The 21,200-nt window shown below is 44.7% G+C and overlaps 1 protein-coding gene and 1 pseudogene across 7 annotated transcripts; one reads left to right on the top strand and one right to left on the bottom strand.

Annotated features, from left to right (window-relative positions):
* Positions 1-428: 428 nt before the first annotated feature.
* Positions 429-15,149, bottom strand: LOC106580974 (spartin). Of its 6 annotated transcripts, XM_014162581.3 has the most exons (9): positions 9,553-9,854; positions 8,304-9,099; positions 6,927-7,124; positions 5,136-5,286; positions 4,811-5,005; positions 4,265-4,423; positions 3,859-3,949; positions 3,194-3,243; positions 429-2,688 (listed from the first exon to the last, which is right to left on the bottom strand). In XM_014162581.3, the coding sequence occupies exons 2-9, from the start codon at positions 9,096-9,098 to the stop codon at positions 2,648-2,650; spliced, it is 1,680 nt and encodes a 559-aa protein (XP_014018056.2). In that variant the 5' UTR covers position 9,099; positions 9,553-9,854; the 3' UTR covers positions 429-2,647. The 6 variants fall into 6 exon arrangements, with proteins under 6 accessions (XP_014018056.2, XP_014018053.2, XP_082822726.1 ...); XM_014162578.3 differs by lacking the exons at positions 3,194-3,243; positions 9,553-9,854 and adding an exon at positions 14,892-15,149; XM_082966600.1 differs by lacking the exons at positions 3,194-3,243; positions 9,553-9,854 and adding an exon at positions 12,666-12,688.
* On the top strand, positions 15,036-21,153 carry LOC106580975 (pannexin-1-like; annotated as a pseudogene). Its single transcript, XR_014381898.1, has 6 exons — positions 15,036-15,216; positions 15,330-15,448; positions 15,596-15,780; positions 18,005-18,186; positions 18,297-18,397; positions 18,474-21,153. The product of XR_014381898.1 is annotated as a pannexin-1-like (transcript).
* The last annotated feature ends 47 nt before the right edge of the window (positions 21,154-21,200 follow it).

The following is a 21,200-nucleotide window of genomic DNA, read 5'->3' as shown; positions in this document are numbered from 1 at the left end:
TGTGATTCAACTAATTCAAATGTGAATGAGCTCCTTTGCATTCAGGATAAATCACTTGGATAACGTGCTGCAAAACGCTTGAAAATGATCCTATTTCACCAACTTGATTCCCAGGTAATTTGAGTGGTATCTGCATGAAAATTCTCCTTTATGCTAGTTAAACATAAATGCATTTCTGAATATGATATATTATGCTTAAGCCAAATACCTTTGGCCCATATTTCATCGAATGTGATAGCCGAGTCCGGCCTGGTTGCCAGTCTCTTCAGCTATTACATGCCACTCCTTGCGCTCCGTGTCATTTGTCAAGACAGGGAGTAGAAGAGGATTGTTACAGAGACTGGTACCCAGACTAAGTTGGGTCTATTATGAAGCAGAAATGCCCAGACAGATGACATGCTCTATCCAAGCCGATGATATACAACACGTTCTTCTATAGCTTTTTATTACATATCAGATATTTGGTTAGTCATCAGACCATGTGACTATTTGTTCACATAGGGCCACAGAAGCACAGAGCCATTATTCGGAAAATCACAACAACTTTGTGAGAATGCTGATGTGTATTTAATGTCTGCATGAGATTTCAAGTTCACACAAAAAAAAAACAGTCTGCCTTCACTTTACTCTGAAGGGGAAATATTACTGAAGACAATTGACATTGAATAAACATCAGCATCAGCCCAAGGTAAATAATGAGTGGTAGACAGCATTACAAGTTAAATACAGTATGTTGACAACATAACACATACGGCGACACTAATCATAAACACACACTCAAATTGTGCCGAAAATGTTAATGTATTTATATCTGTAATTTTTCCATCATTATTTCAGATGTCATAGTTAAAAACAATTGTCCAAATGTTAATGACATTGAATATAATTCTCTTTACATCACATGAAAAAAAATAATAGTTTGTCCTTTCATAGAAAATTAATATCACAGCTTTAAAAAGTAATAATCAGATACCAAGTTGAAAGGATAGGTTATAGCTTCTCAAAGATAATGAACTGGACCACAGGACGATACAGTAGCGTGGGCTTGCTATCTGTAAGGTGGCTGCATTGGCCTATGGGTACAGTAGCATACAGCCTGTAGTAACTGGTTATTAAGGCAAACTAAGCAAACCATGGACCATTCTCAAACCAGTTCAAAACTCCACTGCTTCTACGTTTGGATTGACTCTTTCCTCTGCACTACAAAGTCATATGACAAGAGCATACCTTAGAGACCCTTGTTCCATCTTATATAGTACCCTCAACAGCTATACAACTATTCCTGTGCATGCTTGGGTTTCGTCTTGTTTCACACATTAACATTATTTCATTGATTAAATGAACCCAAACATGTATTCCTATAGCACATAGTTAGCATGCTGCTGGGTTTCTTCCCCCCATACGCCTTGACTTTCAGATAAGGGTTGCACATTTCTAGCAACTTTCCCAGGTTTTCCAGGAATCAGGAGTGAATGAATCTTGAAACCCAGAACCCAATGCTGGCCTCGGGTTAGGGGTGGGGAAAGAGACTAGGTGGGAATAAGCAGAACATCCAGATTCCTCCAACCAGAATTTCTGGAAAACCTGGGGATTTTGGGACAGTTACCAGAATTGTGCAACTCTACCTCAGTTACACCTTTACTTCCAGATACATTGAACTGTGGACAGTGTTACTACAGTACTACTGCAGTAATACTACTTTTACTACAATAGGTCAACAGCAGTAATCTTGAAACAAACAGTTCCATCTGAAATTTAAACAAGAATCCTGCTTTCAGTTTATATTTATATCACCTATGTGACTTTTTAAATTCCGGTGTCCTCTTCTCACCAACACTGAACACCAATAAGTTAGCGATTATACATCAGCCTACCTACATACAACGTCCATCTTAGTTATTATATTTGACATTATTATAATGTCATTATACCATTCATTATGAGGATTAAAGTGCTTAACAGTTGTATCAAACCCTAGTAACATTTCTAGAGGCTATTAGTCAACTAAAGCATTCATGTATAGATAGATTTCTTTATAGAAGAACACAAATCGTGTTTTAATTAAAGCTCTAAAGGAAAGAGAGGAAGAGGACATGGTGTGCGTCCCAAATGACACCCAATTCCCTTTGTAGTGCACTATAAATCAGGAATAGGGTGCCATTTTGGAAGCAAACCCAGCCAGCCTCTACTCTCTAGGCACTTGGGTAGATCTGAAAGAATAGGATATGTTTAATCAATATGGTAGTACCTCTGCCTTTCCCTATGACAGACTAGGCAGGTAGAAGTTGCCATTTTGCTCACACCTATCCAGTCCTCTCATATCTACACCAGTGCTCTGTTGGTAAGGGCTATGGTAAGTGTGATGGGGTTAGGGGTTGACTGTCCCAAATTTCACCCTATTCTCTATATTTTGTCTGGTCAAAAGTAGTTGACAATATGGAATAGGGTGCCATTTGGGATGTAGACTTGTTCCCGGATGGAGCCTATTTGTCCCGTTTCTCTACTTGTTTCTGGTTAGTATTAGGGTCCCGTAGCTGGTAGTCCTCCAGGATGGCCACGGCCGTCTGTTTGCCAGTCTTCTTCACCGCAGCTTTGATGCCCAGGTTGTCAATGTTGAAGGCGGTGACGCCCATGTTAATGGCTGAGTTCACAGCATGGTCTGTGGCCTGGCCGGCTGCCGCCCCATACCTTATAATAACACACAACCAACTGTTGAGAGGGGGAGGGCTGGAGGAAGGAGGGCAATTACAGGGAACAGCAAGGACAGCAACAACATGCACAAAGCCACCACCCATGCAGAGCATGAATTCAGAATTATTCAAGTTGTCTGACTATTCATAAATCTAAATATACAACTGATTATATTGTGGGGCTGGTGACTGCACTTATTTCTACAGATAATATACATCAATTCAATAAGTGCATCAATTCATACTATGATTATGTATTAGGAATAGTTATATTGTTTTCAATAAAGTCAGGAAAAAGAGTTGGTTAGTTAGAAACCAGAGAAATCAGTGTCAGCCACATGTTGAATTACAGGTGCATAACCGAGTAGGATAGAAGAGTAGCCTGTTTAGAGAGTAGAGATGAATCTAGCAGCTATATATTCAGACCACCCAGAAACAGAGGCTAAGCCTTGGTCATGCTGCTCCTTATTAAGGAGGGTTCATTAAAGGCTGGCTTTAAATACATGTCTTCTTGTCATTAGGAGGGTCTAAGATGTTTTGTAGACCCCTAAATCTGAAAAATAAGTGGAAGAGGGAAATGTACAGTAAGTGCTTGCTTGTTTTTGCTTATAAAAACACAAGTAAGTGTTTGCAAGATACACTGCAAAAACCTGGTTTAGCAAAACCTGGTCCAGAAAGCAAAAGAACAGACATACACATCTGAGCTGGGTGGACAGGAGCAAATGTAAAGTCAAGCAAGCAGTACTGCCAATCAGACATGATGAATGAGTTGAGCACAGAACACATTCGGCTGGTAGCCTAGCGGTTAGAGCTTTGGGCCAGTAACCGAAAGGTCCCTGGTTCAATTACACAAGCAGACAAGGTGAAAAATCTGTCGATGTGCCCTTGAACAAGGCACTTAACCCTAATTTGCTCCATGAGCGCCACACTACTATATCTGACCTTATAAAATAACACATTTCACTTCACCTATCTGGTGTATGTAACAATACAACAGCTTTACTTATTTTGACATGGATGCATCTCAAATGGCACCCCATTCCCTATTTAGTGCACTACTTTTGACCAGGACCCATAGGCTCATCGAGTGCCATTTGAGACGCAGCCATGTTGAATGAGAAGACTACAGACAACACATGTTGGTTGAAGTGTACAGAGAAAGACCTACTTATGCTTGACAGTGTTGACGGTTTCTGAGGCAACGGAGACGGTGATGTTCTTTGCTGCTACTTCCAAACCAGTCCACATGGTAGCGAAGCCTTCAGGTAGAAACACAGGAACCACAACAACGACTAGACAGTTGGTAGAATAGGGGGCACATCATCCATGTGAACCATCCTTAAGGACAAGACAGACCAATATGAACGACGGCCATGAGTAGCGGGTGGCCGTCGTATAGCCTCTGGCCACCGAACATCGGCCGCCATTATCTCTTCATTTCCCCTGAATCTCCACTGTTCGTTGACACCCAGCAGGTGATCTACTGCGCACTGCCAACGTTCGTGTTGTTCTGTCTTGTCCTATACAATGAGTAGTCTAGTGACTATAACAACCACAACAGTGACTATGTGTACCTTGAACGCCGCTAGCAGCCACCACCATGGCTCCATCGATGTTGGATCGTCCATCTTTGTCTTTCTTCATGGACTCCGGGACCAACTTGCCTCCATGTTTCTTCACGTGGGGAGCTAGCTCTCTACCCACACACCCTGCCACCATACACACACCGTCCACTACAAACACACCCCGTCAGAACACAACACGCACCCTGTCATAACATAATACACACTACCATACACACACACCCCCCATCATAGCACAAAACACAAACATCATAACACAACCAGTCATAACACAACACACACCAGTCATAACACAACCATCCACAACCAACCAGACAGTCAACTCCTTCCAACACCGCAACCAATCAGACAGTCAACTCCTTCCAACACCGCAACCAATCAGACAGTCAACTCCTTCCAACACCGCCACCAATCAGACAGTCAACTCCTTCCAACACCGCAACCAATCAGACAGTCAACTCCTTCCAACACCGCAACCAATCAGACAGTCAACTCCTTCCAACACCAGAACTAATCAGACACTCAGCTGCTTCTCACCAAGGAACTGGCTGACGCGGACAGCGCCCCCGGTGGCCTGTTTGGCTACATGCAATCCCTTGGAGACAGAGGGGCTGATGTGGGCTGGCTTGTCCTCGGGGGTGATGTGCTCCCGCAGTTTGGATGCCCCCTTCTGGATGGCTATGCCAGTGAACTCAGCCCCCTTCACCAGGCCCCAGCTCAGCCACGATGCCCCTGGATGGAAAAAACACAGTAGGTGTGAGTGAAACACAGCATACATTCCCTAACCTTAACCCCTGCAGCCTCGGGTTAGGATGCCATTGGTTAAGGTTAGCGTTGTTGGGGTTAGGGCCCTGGGTCTGACCTGTGAGGATGCCGCTGGCCACTTTCTCGCTCCACTCTGGCAGGTTCTTCTCCTCCTCCTCCTCTGCTGCTGCAGGGGCCTCCTCTTCCTCGAGGGGAGCGATGGACACCTTCTGGCTCAGGTTGATGCTGTCTGCTGCCTCATTTGGAGCCTGCAGCAGCAGGACTTGTATTAATATGGTGCTTTGAAACAGCGGTTTTATGACACCTGGTGGTGTACATGTACAGCATTGGCAGAAGAACACTGAAGTTTGATTAACTATGCTTCGTTGTCATGGTCCTCTTACAACGAATACAGGACTGGATAGCCTAGCTGGAGCTTAGCAGACCCTGCCTCATGGTAACCTCCTGGTAACTTCCAAGTGCCTTACCCTAACTCTCCTAGTCACATCATAGCAACCTCCTAGTAGTAGCCTCCTGCTACCCTAGGGTGCCTCTTCTCCCTCTATCCCCATCCTGATCACAACGTCTCATTCTTCTCTAAACAAAGACATGGTCACCAGACACATTTCAGATGTCTCCTTGCTTGAGGAAAACAGACAGAGGGGCATTGTTCTAACACCATCATTGCTATTCTCAACAAGACACAACCTCCTAAATGTACATATATTCAATATGTATTCATGAAAAGCCTACTTGTTTATTGCATTCCATCCCAGAAGCAGCTGTCCATGTGAGAGGTAGTTTATCAGCAACATGTCCTCAGTTAGAACCTGGCTGAATACTGTTGCTCGGAGACAGAACCCCCATCTGACTCCATTACTGTAGTGACTACTGAGGCTGTGTTGTGTTCTAGCCAGATAAGAGCATTAGCACACATTAATGCTCTTCATCTGCCTGACGTTCTAAATTCCCCTAACTGCTGAGGCCAGGCGTATTCAGGGAGCAAGCAGTGCAGTAGAGCCTTTAGTGTATGTATCCCAAATGGCACCTACATCGTGCACTACTTGGGAACAGGTCCCATAGAGCTCTGGTTAAAAGTAGTGTACTATGTAGGGAATAGGGTGCCATTTGGGACGCATAGAAATTTATTGCCTCAACCCACAGTGTCTGCCCTATACCCTCAGTATCTGCCCTAGACATTGAGAAGGCCCAAGACCCACAGGTGAAGTAGAGCGCCTTACAGCAGCAAGCAGTCATTTTCACACCAGAATAGAGCAGCATTTACATCATTAGTAACATCAGAAATATGGACAAATCAAATATTGACCAATCAGACTGAATCGTTATTGAGGCTAGAGAGAGCAGAATAGCTCATGTTAATCTACTACTGCATTAAATCTAGGCTGTCCGAAATGGAACACTATTCTGTATGCTGTCCACTATTTTGACCAGGCTCTGTTCAAAGGTAGGGAATTATGCAGAAAATAGGGTTCCATTTTGGGATAAATCCCTAATTTGAATCTTACATTCCACTGGGATCATTGGCTGGGAATTAAGAAAACAAAGATCAACGCTTGGGAATGGCGTCAAACTGTCGCTGTTTCTGAATCTGAACTGCTGATTAAGAATGGATGTAGGCAACCCTGTCATTCTTTTCATCCAGGGTCCATAACCTTCTGCAAAAGGACACTTGTCATGTTGTGGTGTGGCAATGACTCTACACCTGAAATCAGCAAAAATGCATCAGGCAGAGAGACACGTTTATAATTCTATTACTATTATTTATCCTTGGACCACCAGACACCTTCATATGGGCCAGTCAAAGAGCAGGACCCTATGGGCCATGGTCAAATGTAGTGCACTATATAGGGAATAGAGCGCCATTTGAGACACAGCCTCAGCAGCTCACCTGCACCCTGAGGTCTGTCATCTGGGACAGCAGGTCCTGGAACAGCTGTCTGTCTTCTACAGGCAGTTCAGAGGACAGCACAACGCCCACGTAGGACCACGGGGCGGACGCCATCATGTCTGGGAACATGAACACCCCTGTGTTACACAGCAGGACGGGGGAGTCAGTGGCCATCAGCGGGTACAGCCAATCACACACCTGGAATACATGAACAGTATAACACATCACACACCTGGAACACATCTGGAACAGTACAGCCAATCACACAAGACAGTACAGGGCGTTTATACGGAAGGACTAACCTAACCCCCCCAGACCAGGCTTAATGGGATATTCCACAATGACAAGTCGACCCCAACCCCACGATACAGTACCGTTAACTCACTGTGAAGACAAACACATCAAGTGGGCTGTTACTATCTCTGACACTCCCACCTAGCCATACAGCTGTTGATTACATTCAGGCCTTGGTGAAACATGAGTAAGAGTTGTATTATTTCCATTTCTTATCTTATCACCAGTCTCAGTACATGTTTACACACTTCAGGTGCATGTGTGCTAAATACTACGGTCTGACATAAACGTTCTGTCATTTAATTCTACAGTGCATCAACGGGCCATTCAGTGACATTAGTCCTTTAGTCTGAGTTGGTCCAGTGCTGAGGTGTGGAAAGCATGGGGACAGTATTACCACTGTCCTACTCACTGCAGACACACAGCGTGGGGTGTGTGTGTGTGTCTGTGTGATTGTGTTATCTATCTCCGGCTCTGTTCAAAGACTAGTGGTGCTGGTATAATATTCTGTTCATGTGGCAGGCAGCAGACAGACAGCAGCAGCATAGAGCCAGAGGTTATCTTGTCATGACACCACAGGGGCGGGGAAACCAAAGAGGGAAACCGTCCGGCTATAATCTGTATCAACTAGGCCTACATTCCTACATACAGGAAAAGACAGGGAATATTCAACACCCCGTCTGTCTCTTTGCTGCAACTAGTTGTGACACATATTAGGGCCACTGAGTAACTAATCGCATGATGTAGGACACAGATCATTAGTTAGCCTATCCCACATATACACGAGCCCAACCCTATTCTAAAACACCAACCACACACACACACACACAAACACCTCTGTATAACAGAGAGTTTATGAGCAGAGGCAGAGCAAATCACTGATGATGAAATCGTGTTAGAGTGCACAACGGACACAGAGAGAGAGATCAAAGAAACAGATACCAAGAACCCTGTGATTTCATCATACACTGAAATGCTGAGGTACAATAAGTGTTGACACTATATTAAGGGCACTGTAAATGGCAACACCCACAGTAGACAGTGACTATAATGCATCACCCCACCCCCCCACATCCCTCTTACCTGCAGGAAGGCTGGGGGCCGGTTGGGCACTCTCTCTGACTGCTGGCTGGTGAACTTGACCATCCGCAGGTACCCTGGGTAGGAGGGAGCGCTGACCTGGCCGTCAGGTGTGACAAAGAATATCTGCACCCCGTGAGGCAGAAAGAAGAGTTCCTCTCCATCCTCCCCCAGGCTCTGAGGAGAGGGGGGAGAGGGGGACATGTGGCTGTAGAACTCCTCTCCCACCAGCGACATTTCTCCAGACTCTGTCCCATAGGAGATAGTCAGGTGGCCGTCAGCCGCCTGGGAAGAGTAGGCTGGGGGCAGCTCGCCAGGCACCACAGACTGTCTAGTGGGAGAAAGAGGCAGGGAGGGAAACACACTGCCTCCCACAGCTCCACCCTGGCGGTTAGACATCAGCAGCTCGGGTGGAGACGGCCGCTCTGGTTTCTCCTTCTCCAGTTTGGGGTAGAGGTTTGAGTTAGAGGCATCTAGAGGTGGTGGGAACTCAGGGTCTGGGCTGGTCTCCAGGGCCGCCAACCGAGTGGTGATGTTGTTCAGAGTCTCCTGCATCTTGTGCTGCATCTGGCGGGCTGACTCCCAGGAGCTGCCAACACACTCGTCCCCCTGTGAGGGCACACTGATGGCCCTGAGGAGGTGCTGGCGACCCTGTGTGTACTGGGCCAGGGCCTGGGCCTTGTGGCCAGCTTCATCCTCTGTCAGGCCTCTGTTGATGCACTCAAAGGCCTTCTCATAGCCATCTTTGATCACTTGCAGCCTGGCTCTGTCAAAGGCATCTTGATTGGCTTCCTCCATCCTGCAAAGACAAGAAAATGCATCCATCTGATGAGATATCTCTACAAGGATCTGTTCACACCACAAGTAGCAATCTAACTGGCAAAGGTTAAATGATATGAATGAATTACCAATAGCTAGCTAAATTCAAGGAAGCAACAGTTGAGAATCTCAACAACAGCTAACTATTTAGCTAGCATAGCTCTTTACATTAATTTTGCATAAGGTGGCTGGCAGTAAAAGGCAAGCAATACCATTACTGTAACTAGCTAGCTAGGTTTGTAACGACAGTATCTTATTAGTTATCAGGTAATAACGTCTAAATCCTCTGTTTGGATAGCAAGCAAGCCAATTAGTTAGCTAGTTGTGTGTACTTCACCCTTGGGGTGTCGGTAGCTAGCTAGCTATCATGAAAACAAACAGAAACTTGAGACATTTTGTCAATCAAAAGCCATCTAATCTGATAAATCATTACCCGCTAACGTTAGACGAGAAGCTCCTGTCAAGTGAATGAGGTGATCAACGTCTGACGTCTGTCTTTTTAGCAGTCTGAGCTAGATTTCAAGCTTTTCTATCAAGGGAAGGCTCTGTGTCATGCGCCTCCAACAACCATGTTTGGATAATCAACAAAAGAAAATGTAGCGAGAACGAGATCCCCGACCCTCAAAGAGTTGAACTGGTGGAATTCTGGAACAGTTTTGTAATCTTCTGTGTTAATACGTCTTTTCTACGGCGAAGTATAAGAGACAAACAGTTCAAAGTCATAAAGTAAGTCACGATAAGACTGTTGAGAGCCAGAGGAGGGCGCTGTTGCTCTTTCCTGACAGAAGGGCTACAGATTTATCCACTTTGCCCCAGTCTGACAAAGTGAGAGCAAAGAGAATCTGATGGGGGCATAGCTGCGTGAAGGAGTGCCCCCAGAAAAAAAAAGTATTTTTGTCTGCTCATACAGGAGTAATAAAGGCCTAGTGCACTAATTTAGTGAGTTTTTTTAATTCTACATTTTACATTAAACATGTATTCTTTAATTGTTATTTATCATGGGATGCTGCAGCACCCTCAGCACCCTTCCTTCCAGCGGCTATGCATGAATTATTGAGTGTTAGTGTTAGTTTTACACTTAAGACATAACTGTAAAAAAATTGAATTTGTCTCTTGTATAATAAATTCTATACATTAGTTTATACTGGATTAAGTGTACATTTTTGTTAACTGTAATTTAGGTACCAACACTCCATCTTGTGCCAATCTCAGTTCTTGGTTTCAATAGTTTATTTTTTCTAAGAGATTATCAATTGGATAGGCTTTCTGCAAGGTTTTGTATATCTTACCTATCATATGAGTATCCTTTTCTGACTCAAATAGGATTCCCTCAACATTGCTCTGATGTCCAAAAGATTTCAGGTCGAAATTTGGTGATATAATACTTGCAAGTTGTATGTATTTGAACATGTCTACAATGGTCAGTCCAAAATGGCATTTTAATTCTGTCATGTAAGTAATTGTATTTCCTATTACCAAGTCATTTACAATTTCTATACCTTTAGTCTACTATGTGGGCCAATTTACTGTTGAACTCTGACAGTTACTTTACAATAGTGGCAGGGCTCTAGACTTTTTTTCCCCAGTGCTAAGTAAGACAACTGAGGTGTTAGTTTCTAAGTCAAAAAGTAAGCTATTTCATATAACATATTCAGGGAATGCATGATTTATATTTTGACGTGCAACCTGTCAAAATAAGATCCAGAATGATCTGAATTATTATCTTTGTGCATATTGGCCTAGGCGCGCATAAATGGTACATCATTCCCTTTTTATGCACTTTTCTCTCTATGCATATTCTGACCTTGAACTTAAGCATGAGAATAGCAAGCTTTTCACCTGCTATTCGTTTTGGGTGGAGATGGAATAAATTAAGGTGTGGCTGAGGTGTGTCTACAGATATGCTGTATTCTGACCTTTACTTAATTCCCTCATAATTCCACCACCTTTACGCGCAAGGAAACCGTGAATAAGGTCTAGCGAACCTAGCGGTTTCAAGTACTTTGTTTTTTCCGTTAGAAATAACACCATTCTCTATTTACTGTCATTTATAACTTGATAAGAGCTAGGTAAATTAGTCATTGCTTGGATAAGAAAATTGTAAATATAAATGACAGTCATATGGCAGCAAACTGAAACATATCAACATATTTCCCACAGTAAAGTTTATGAAATGCTGTGCCATTATGCAAAATGTAAATTGTACAGCCTTTTAACTTACAGGGATGGTCACTCTTGAATGTCTTAATTATAGGATACCCAACTTTCTGCTTCCTATTTCTATCATGTTAAATATTAGCCACTATCAGTATCGACCATCAGTAGGCCTAATAACAACACGTATTGATTCAACTGCAAATGTACTGTTAGTTCCCTTCAATTGGTATAGCCAACGTTATCATTCCATTTAATTACATTGTTTTATTTACCTTAATTTGCTTCCTCTGTAAACACAGTCACAGTCATGTGGTTGTTGCTGAGGATTATTAGCAACAATTAATAATATTTTTTTTAAATGACATGCAGGCTAATTAAATCGTTACGGAGCAGAGTGCAGACCAAGCTATAATAGTTTGAACCCGACGGATGGCGCAATACTTGGCTGTGTCATCACACAGTTCCATGGTTAGTGCAGGCAATAGACGAGGGTATAGCCCAGACCCGGCGCCAGGATAAAGTGATTAAGGGGGCAGTTTGGGGGTTCTTGCATTGGAATTATATTGAATTATACTTATATAATCACGCCATACCACAATAAACATAAAGTTCAAATGCAGAGACTCGGAGTTCATTGAGTGCTTTTGAAATCTGTAGCCTCTGAATCAGCACAATGGACAGCTAGCCTGTTCTGGTATTCAATATAGGCTACAAGATAGATAGGGCAATTCACCTATTACAAACAGCCTAACTGAATGCAGCCGTACACACAGCTGTCTTACCAAAATAATGCAAACTGAATGCAGAAAGTAGTAGCGTAGTTATCCATGCATGCAAACACAAATACTGAACAGCAGTTTGGCTTAGAATCCCGACACAACTGCGAATGCTAACGAATGCAAACAGATCAAAACAGCGGTACCAAGGAGTAGGCCTATTAAACAAAATATCAGATCGATAAAGGCATGAGACAATCTATATTTAGGCTAGTTACATTAACAATAACCAAAAAGGCGAATGGAGATCCAAATAACCAAAACAGCCTACAGCCAACTACAGTGAGAAGCAGCCATGCACAGCTGTCTTGCCAAATAAATAGGCCAATACAGGCCCGCTTCAAACATGGAAAATCATCCCACTCGCTCATAAGTTCAGCAACACGTTGTGCTATGGCACAATACCCTTCTGTGAATCAAATTCAACCCACATAATCAATTAAGCAATGCCAGCCTACCATAAACACGTTTCCAACACGTATAGTTCCATTTACAGCAACGAAAACCAATAGGCTACATTTTATTATAGTTTTCTTTGTAGCCTATCTACAGTGCCTTCTGAAAGTATTCAGACCTGTTGACAGACCCTTTACTCAGTACTTTGTTGAGGCACCTTTGGCAGGGATTACAGCCTCAAGTCTTCTTGGGTATGACGTTACAAGCTCTGCAGATCCTCTCCAGCTCTGTCAGGTTGGATGGGGAGTGTCGCAGCACAGCTATTTTCAGGTCTCTCCAGAGATGTTCTATCGGGTTCAAATCCGGACTCTGGCAGGGCCACTCAAGGACATTCAGAGACTTGTGCCGAAGCCACTCCTGCGTTGTCTTGGCTGTGTGCTTAGGGTCATTGTCCTGTTGGAAGGTGAACCATTCCCCCAGTCTGAGGTCCTGAGCGCTCTGAAGCAAGTTGTCATCTAGGATCTCACTGTACTTTGCTCTGTTTATCTTTCCCTCGATCCTGACTAGTAGTATCCTAGTCCCTGCTGCCACCACCATGCTTCACCGTAGGGATGGTGCCAGGTTTCCTCTAGATGTAACACTTGGTATTCAGGCCAAAGAGTTCAATCTTGGTTTCATTAGACCAGAGAATCTTGTTTCTCATGGTCTGAGAGTCTTTAGGTGCCTTTTGGCAAACTCCAAGTGGGCTGTCATGGGTCTTTTACTGAGGAGTTGCCTCCGTCTGGCCACTCTATCATAAAGGCCTGATTGGTGGAGTGCTGCAGAGAGGGTTGTCCTTCTGGAAGGTTCTCCCATCTCCACAGAGGAACTCTGGAGCTCTGTCAGAGTGACCATCGGGTTGTTGATCACCTCCCTGACCAAGGCCCTTCTCCCCCGATTGATCAGTTTGGCCAGCTCTAGGAAGAGTCTTGTTGGTTCCAAACTTCTACCATTTAAGAATGATGGAGGCCACTGTGTTCTTGGGGACCTTCAATGCTACAGAAATGTTTTGGTACCATTCCCCAGATCTTTGCCTCGACACAATCCTGTCTCTGAGCTCTACGGACAATTCCTTCGACCTCCTGGCTTGGTTTTTGCTCTGACATGCACTGTCAACTGTGGGACCTTATATAGACAGGTTTGTGCCTTTACAAATCATGTCCAATCAATTAATTTACCACAGGTGGACTCTAATCAAGTTGTAAAAACATCTCAAGGATAATCAATGGAAACAGGATGCACCTGAGCAGAATTTCAAGTCTCATAGCAAAGGGTCTGAATACTTATGTAAATAAGGTATTTAAGTTTTTTATTTGTAATACATTTGCAGAAATGCCTAGAAAGCTGTTTTCGTTTTGCCATTATGGGGTATTATGTGTAGATTGCTGAGTTGTTTAAAAAAAAATCAATTTTAGAACAAGCCTGTAACATAACAAAATGTGTAAAAACTTCAAGGGGTCTGAATACTTTCTGAAGGCATTGTATAAAGATGAGAGGGCCTGAGAGTAGGTGGCAGTATAGAGAGGGGCCTGAGGGACGAGGGACCTGAGTGAAGAGGTCTGCAGATGGAGGACACTCAGTGTCTGGACCCATCTCTCTCTCCCTCAGGCCTCAGGGAAGAGCAACAGCTCTCATCAGACACAGTAAAAACATGCAGCTACAGTGCATAAAGAGAGGATGGAAAAAAACAGTTTCTTTCATGCAAGCCTGTGTAAGTGCAGTGTCCTGTAGATGTTTTGCGAGTGATTCAGTGCAGAAGGTAACACAGGGAAAGACGTTGCGGAAAAAATGAAAGAATAAAGCAAGCAAGGGGCTCTCGAGTGGCGCAGTAGTCGAAGGCACTGCATCTCAGTGCTAGAGGCGTCACTACAGACCCTGGTTCGATTCCAGGCTGTATCACAATCGGCCGTGAATGGGAGTCCCATAGGGTAGCGCACAATTGGCCCAGCGTCGTCGGGGTTAGGGTTTGGCAGGGGTAGGCCGTCATTATAAATAAGAATTTGTTCTTAACTGACTTACCTAGTTAAATAACGGTTCAATACAATAATTAAAAAAGGAAGTAAGGAAACATCACAGAGCTTGGAAACACTAAAAAAGGAAGGATCTGAAAGGGTCCTTGCTATCCGGGATCCTACCTCCCATTGAAGTTGACATTTTAAATGGTTAAGGAGAGGGTAAGGGTTAAGTTTAGGGTAGGGAGATCCCAAGAAACCGAGTTTGCACTTCCCGAGTTTGAGACACCCCGGAAGGGACATCAAAGCATTTTAATTGGTTAACAGCATTTGCCTTGTTGTGCACCGCCAAACCAGATACTTTATTTAGCTAGCTAAATTCATAGCATGGCTTGATTGATTTATATAGTTGGGTCAAGCGTACACGTGACACACTAGTTACATTAACTTACCGGTAGCTTAGGTGTTGTCAACTTTTCAATGGTGCGTCTTTCAGTTTCAACTTTAGCTTTGTCAGTTCGAGCTCACGAGAGCGAGGGTAAACAAGTTTAGTAACGAAACGGTGGGTCGATCTGCTAAGAAGACAACAGTCAGAAATGGCTATCGCCCACGTCGCTACAGAGTATGTGTTCAGGGATTTCCTCCTGAAGGAGCCGGGTCAGGGGAGGTACCGCGCCGTGCGCACTGAGCTAGCCGTGGACAAGATGGTGACATGCGTGGCGGTGGGACTCCCTCTCCTCCTCATCTCTCTAGCCTTCGCCCAGGAGGTCTCTGTGGGTGAGTAGGTCACGGGGGGGGGGGTACGTGTTTGCGATTAATTAATTATTAAATCATAAATGATGATGTAATTTAGTGATTATTATCTCTGTGTGTTTCTGTCTGTCTTCCAGGTGTTCAGATCAGCTGTTTCCCTCCAGCTAACTTTTCCAGGCTCAGGCCATGTACGTGGACTCCTACTGCTGGGCAGCCCTACACACTCACTCGAACACTACAGTTATGGCAACACAAGGTAACATATACACTTGCAGACTATCCGTAGGGCTACACAAGGACACACACAGGGAACTAATACTTAACCTTTCTCCTCTTGCTATCTCTCTTCTCTTTCCTCTCGCCTTTTGTGCACCCTCCTCTCTCCCTTTCCCCGCTCTCTCAGTTCTTCCCTTATATCCTGCTGTTGGTAGCAGTAATTATGTATAGTCCAGCAGTTTTCTGGGGTTTCTCTGCCTCTCCTCTGCTTCAGTCAGACCTCAGCTTCATCATAGAAGAGCTCGACCGCTGCTACAACCGTGCTGTCACTCTGGCTAAACGCATGGCCACTGCTGGGGAACACACAGACAGGTAGGCTGACTGGGTTGGATTCATTGGGCACCAAACAGACTGAAAGGCTGGAATGGAATTAATAGAATGTCATCAAATCAACTGTTATTTGTCACACGCGCCGAATACAACAGGTGTAGACCTTACCGTGAAAGGCTTACTTACAAGCCCTTAACCAACAATGCAGTTCAAGAAATAGAGTTAAGAAAATATTTACTAAGTAAACTTAAGTAAAAAGTAACACAAATAACAATAACGAGGCTATATACACGGGGTACCGGTACCAAGTCAATGTCTGGGGGTACAAGTTAGTCGAGGTAATTTGTCTATGTAGGTAGGGGTAAAATTTGCTCCCGAGTGGTGCAGCGATCTAAGGTACTGCATCTCAGTCCAGGAGGCGTCACTACAGTCCCTGGTTCGAATCCAGGCTGAATCACATCCGGCCGTGATTGGGAGTCCCATAGGGCGGCGCACAATTGGCCCAGCGTCATCCGGGTTTTGCCAGGGTAGGCCGTCATTGTAAATACAATTTATTAATTTCTTCTTAACTGACTTGCCTAGTTAAATAAAATAAAAGTGACCATGCATAGATGATAAACAGTGAGTAGCAGCAGTGTAAAAACAAAGGCGGGATGGGGGGTGGTGTGTCAATGTAAATAGTCCGGGTGGCCATTTGATTCATTGTTCAGCAGTCTAATGGCTTGGGGTTAGAAGCAGTTAAGGACCCTTTTGGATCTAGACTTGGCACTCCGGTACCGCTTGCCGTGCGGTAGCAGAGAGAACAGTCTATGACTTGGGTGACTGCAGTCTTGGGCAATTTTTTGCAGCCTTCCTCTTACACTGCCTAGTATATAGGACCTGGATGGCAGGAAGCTTGGCCCCAGTGACGTACTGGGCCATACGCACTATCCTCTGTAGCTCTTTACGGTCGGATGCTGAGCAATTGCCATACCAGGCGGTGATGCAACTGGTCAGGATGCTCTCGGATGCAGCTGTAGAACTTTTTGAGGATCTAGGGACCCATGCCAACACTTTTCAGTCTCCTCAGGGGGAATAGGCTTTGTCGTGCCCTCTTCACAACTGTCGTAGTGTGTTTGGACCAAAATAGTTTGTTGGTGATGTGGACACCAAGGAACTGTCTTGCTCACGTTGAGGGAGAGGTTGTTGTCCTGGCACCACACGGCCAGGTCTCTGACCTCCTCCGTATAGGTTGTCTCATCATTGTTGGTGATCAGGCCTACCACTGTTGTCGTCAGCAAACTTAATGATGTTGTTGGAGTCGTGCTTGGCCACGCAGTCGTGAGTGAACAGGGAGTACAGGAGAGGACTAAGCACACACCCCTGAGGATCAGCGTGGCAAATGTGTTTTTGCCTATCCTTAGCACCTGGAGGCAGCCCGTCAGGAAGTCCAGGATCCAGTTGCAGAGGGAGGTGTTTAGTCCGAGGGTCCTTAGCTTAGTGATGAGCTTTGTGGGCACTATGGTGTTGAATGCTGAGCTGTAGTCAATGAATAGCATTCTCACATAAGTGTTCCTTTTGTCCAGGTTTGAAAGGGCAGTGTGGAGTGCAATAGAGATTGCATCATCTGTGGATCTGTTGGGGCGGTATGTGAATTGGAGGGCTTCTTGGGTTTCCGGGAAGGTGGTGTTGATGCGAGACATGACCAGCCTTTCAAAGCACTTCATGGCTACCGACGTGAGTGCTATGGGGTGGTAGTCATTTAGGCAGGTTACCTTCGCTTTCTTGGGCATAGGGACTATGGTGGTCTGCTTGAAACATGTAGGTATTACAGACTCGGTCAGGGAGAGGTTGAAAATGTAGGTGAAGACACTTGCCAGTTGGTCTGTGCATGCTCTGAGTACACGTCCTGGTAATTCATCTGTGAATGTTGACCTGTTTAAAGGTCTTGCTCACATCGGCTACGGAGAGCGTGATCACACAGACGTCTGGAACAGCTGTTGCTCTCATACATGCTTCAGTGTTGCTTGCCTCAAAGCGAGCATAAAAGGCATTTAGCTCGTCTGGTAGGCTCACGTTACTGGGCAGCTCAGGGCTGGTTTTCCCTTTGTAGTCCGTAATAGTTTGCAAGCCCTGCCACATCCGACGAGCGTCAGAGCCGGTGTAATACACATGGAGACCGTTTGAAGTGTTTGATACTGTTCCATTAATTCCACTCCAGACATTACTATGGGCCTGACCTCCACCACTGCTAACCCACTCTCTCACTCTCTCTCCCTCCCTATAGTGGTGCATCTGACCCTACTGAGGGGTGTTTCATGTACCCAGTGGTGGAGCAGTATCTGCTGACCAAGAGGAGGAGTGCTGTTGTGGCGCTACCTGCTGTGCCGAGGCCTCAACCTGCTCACCTTGCTTTTGGCCTGTGTCTACCTGGGCTACTACCTCTGCCTCGCCTCCCTCACTGACCAGGTAACTAACCCTGACCCACTGACCAACTGGGTCTAGTCATAACTGACCCTAATTCATGTTGTGAGTTATCTGGCTAACTAATTGGTCCTAAATTGTGATCCTCCCCACAGTTCGGCTGTTCCCTACGCACCGGACTCCTGGCCAATGACACCTCGATCCCCGACCAATTACAGTGCAAGCTGGTCGACGTGGGCGTTTTCACTTTGCTAAGGTTTTTACGCCACCTTTTTAGCAAGTAATTGTTGTTGTTCCCTTTTTAAATTAAGTTGACTGGATTGTGATTTCAGCTTTGTTAACCTGCTGGTGTACGCCATGCTGGTTCCCGTGGTGATATACTCCGCTCTGCGCCCTTTCTTCCAATCACACACCTTATTCCTGAAGTTCTACCAATCACTGCCTACCACCGGTGTTCTGCCGCGCCCCCAGGGGCAATGGGATGACCTGACACTCTATTTCCTTTTCCTGGAAGAAAACCTCAGTGAGCTCAAGTCCTACAAGTACATGAAGGTGTGTGTATAGCTTTGTTATAGGTTTTGAATTTAAGTTTTTATTGTCGAATGCACAAGTACAGTGAATCTTGCTTGCACTTCCCTAACAATGCAGTAATGAGTATCAGTAGTGCTATAGAGAATAGTCAAGTAGAACAAAAACATAAGAAGAACGTAAGTAAGCTATATACAGTCAGTTGCAGGGTCAGTGCCAATACCACATTTACAATGTGCAGGGATTCTGGAGTGGTGGGGGTAGATATGTATAGGGGTAAAGACTAGGCATCAGGACATACAGTACCAGTCAAAACTTATTCCAGGGTTTTTTCTTTATTTTTATTTTTACTATTTTCTACATTGTAGAATACAAGTCAAGACATCAAAACTATGAAATAACGCATGGAATCATGTAGCAACCAAAAAATATATTTTACATTTGAGATTCTTCGAAGTAGCCACCCTTTGCCTTGATGACAGCTTTGCACACTCTTGGCATTCTCTCAACCAGCTTCATGGAGGTAGTCACCTGGAATGCATTTCAATTAACAGGTGTGCCTTAAAAGTTTATTTGGGGAATTTCTTTCCTTAATGTGTTTGAGCCAAGCAGTTGTGTTGTGACAAGACAGGTGGTATTCAGAAGATAACCCTATTTGGTAAAAGACCAAGTCCATATTATGGAATGAACAGCTCAAACGACCACCCCTCATCACTGTCAAACGCTCCCTAAAACACTTCAGCGAGCAGGCCTTTCTAACCGACCTGGCCCGGGTATCCTGGAAGGATATTGACCTCATCCCGTCAGTAGAGGATGCCTGGTTGCTCTTCAAAAGTGCTTTCCTCTGCATCTTAAATAAGCATGCCCCATTAAAAAAATGTAGAACTAAGAACAGATATAGCCCTTGGTTCACCCCAGACTTGACTGCCCTCGACCAGCATAAAAAAATCCTGTGGCGTTTTGCATTAGCGTCGAATAGCCCCCGCGATATGCAACTCTTCAGGGAAGTCAGGAACCAATATACTCAGTCAGTTAGGAAAGCTAAGGCTAGCTTTTTCAAACATAAATTTGCTTCCTGTAGCACTAATTCCAAAAAGTTTTGGGACACTAAAGTCCATGGAGAATAAGAGCACCTCTCAGCTGCCCACTGCACTGAGGATAGGAAACACTGTCACCACCGATAAATCTACGATAATTGATAATTTCAATAAGCTTTTTTCCATGGCTGGCCATGTTTCCACCTGGCTACCACTACCCCGGTACAATACCTCAGCACCCCCTGCAGCAACCCCCTGCAGCAACTTGCCCTTCACCCAAATTCAAACAGCTAATGTTCTGAAAGAGCTGCAAAATCTGGATCCCTACAAATCAGCTGGTTTATACAATCTGGACCCTCTCTTCCTAAAATTATCCTCAAATTGTTGCAACCCCTATTGCTAGCCTGTTCAACCTCTCTTTCGTATCATCTGAGATCCCCCAAAGATTGGAAAGCTGCCGCGGTCATCTCCCTCTTCAAAAACACCTTAGACCCAAACTGTTAGAGCTATATCCATCCTGCCCTGCCTTTCTAAAATCTTCGAAAGCCAAGTTAATAAACTATGCAATCTGGTTTCCGAGCTGGTCATGGGTGCACCTCAGCCACACTCAAGGTCCTAAATTATATCATAACCGGCATCGTTAAAAGACAGCACTGTGCAGACTTCTTCATTGACCTGGCCAAGGCTTTCGATTCTGTCAATCACCGCATTCTGATCGGCAGACTCAATAGCCATGGCTTCTCAAATGACTGCCTCACCTGGTTCACCAACTACTTCTCAGAGTTTAGTGTGTCAAATCGGAGGGCCTGATGTCCGGACCTCTGGCGGTCTTTATGGGGGTGCCACAGGGCTCAATTCTTGGGCCGACTCTTTTCTTTGTATATATCATCGATGTCGCTCTTGCTGCTGGTGAGTCTCTGAGCCACCTCTACGCAAACAACATCATTCTGTATACATCTGGCCCTTATTTGGACATTGTACTAACAAACCTCCAAACGAGCTTCAACGCCATACAACACTCCTTCCGTGGCCTCCAACTGCTTTTAAGTGCATGCTCTTCAACCGATCGCTACCTGCACCCTCCCGCCCGACTAGCATCACTACTCTGGACGGTTCTGACCTAGAATATGTGGACAACTACAAATACCTAGGTGTCTGGTTAGACTGTAAACTCTCCTTCCAGACTCACATTAAGAATCTCCAATCCAAAATTAAATCTGGAATCGGCTTCCTATTTCGCCTCAAAGCCTCCTTCACTCATGCCGCCAAACATACCCTCGTAAAACTGACTATCCTACCGATCCTTGACTTCGGCCATGTCATTTACAAAATAGCCCCCAACACCCTACATCCAGTTTGCCATCACAGCGCTGTCTGTTTTATCACCAAAGCCCCATATACAGTGGGGGGAAAAAGTATTTGATCCCCTGCTGATTTTGTACGTTTGTCCACTGATAAAGAAAGGATCAGTCTAATTTTAATGGTAGGTTTATT

The sequence above is a fragment of the Salmo salar genome, chromosome 20 (genome assembly GCF_965601325.2).
Source record: "Salmo salar chromosome 20, fSalSal1, whole genome shotgun sequence".
NCBI classification, from domain to species: domain Eukaryota; kingdom Metazoa; phylum Chordata; class Actinopteri; order Salmoniformes; family Salmonidae; genus Salmo; species Salmo salar.
The sequence above is the reverse complement of the archived record's forward strand: the minus strand, read 5'-3'. Positions and strand labels throughout refer to the sequence as shown.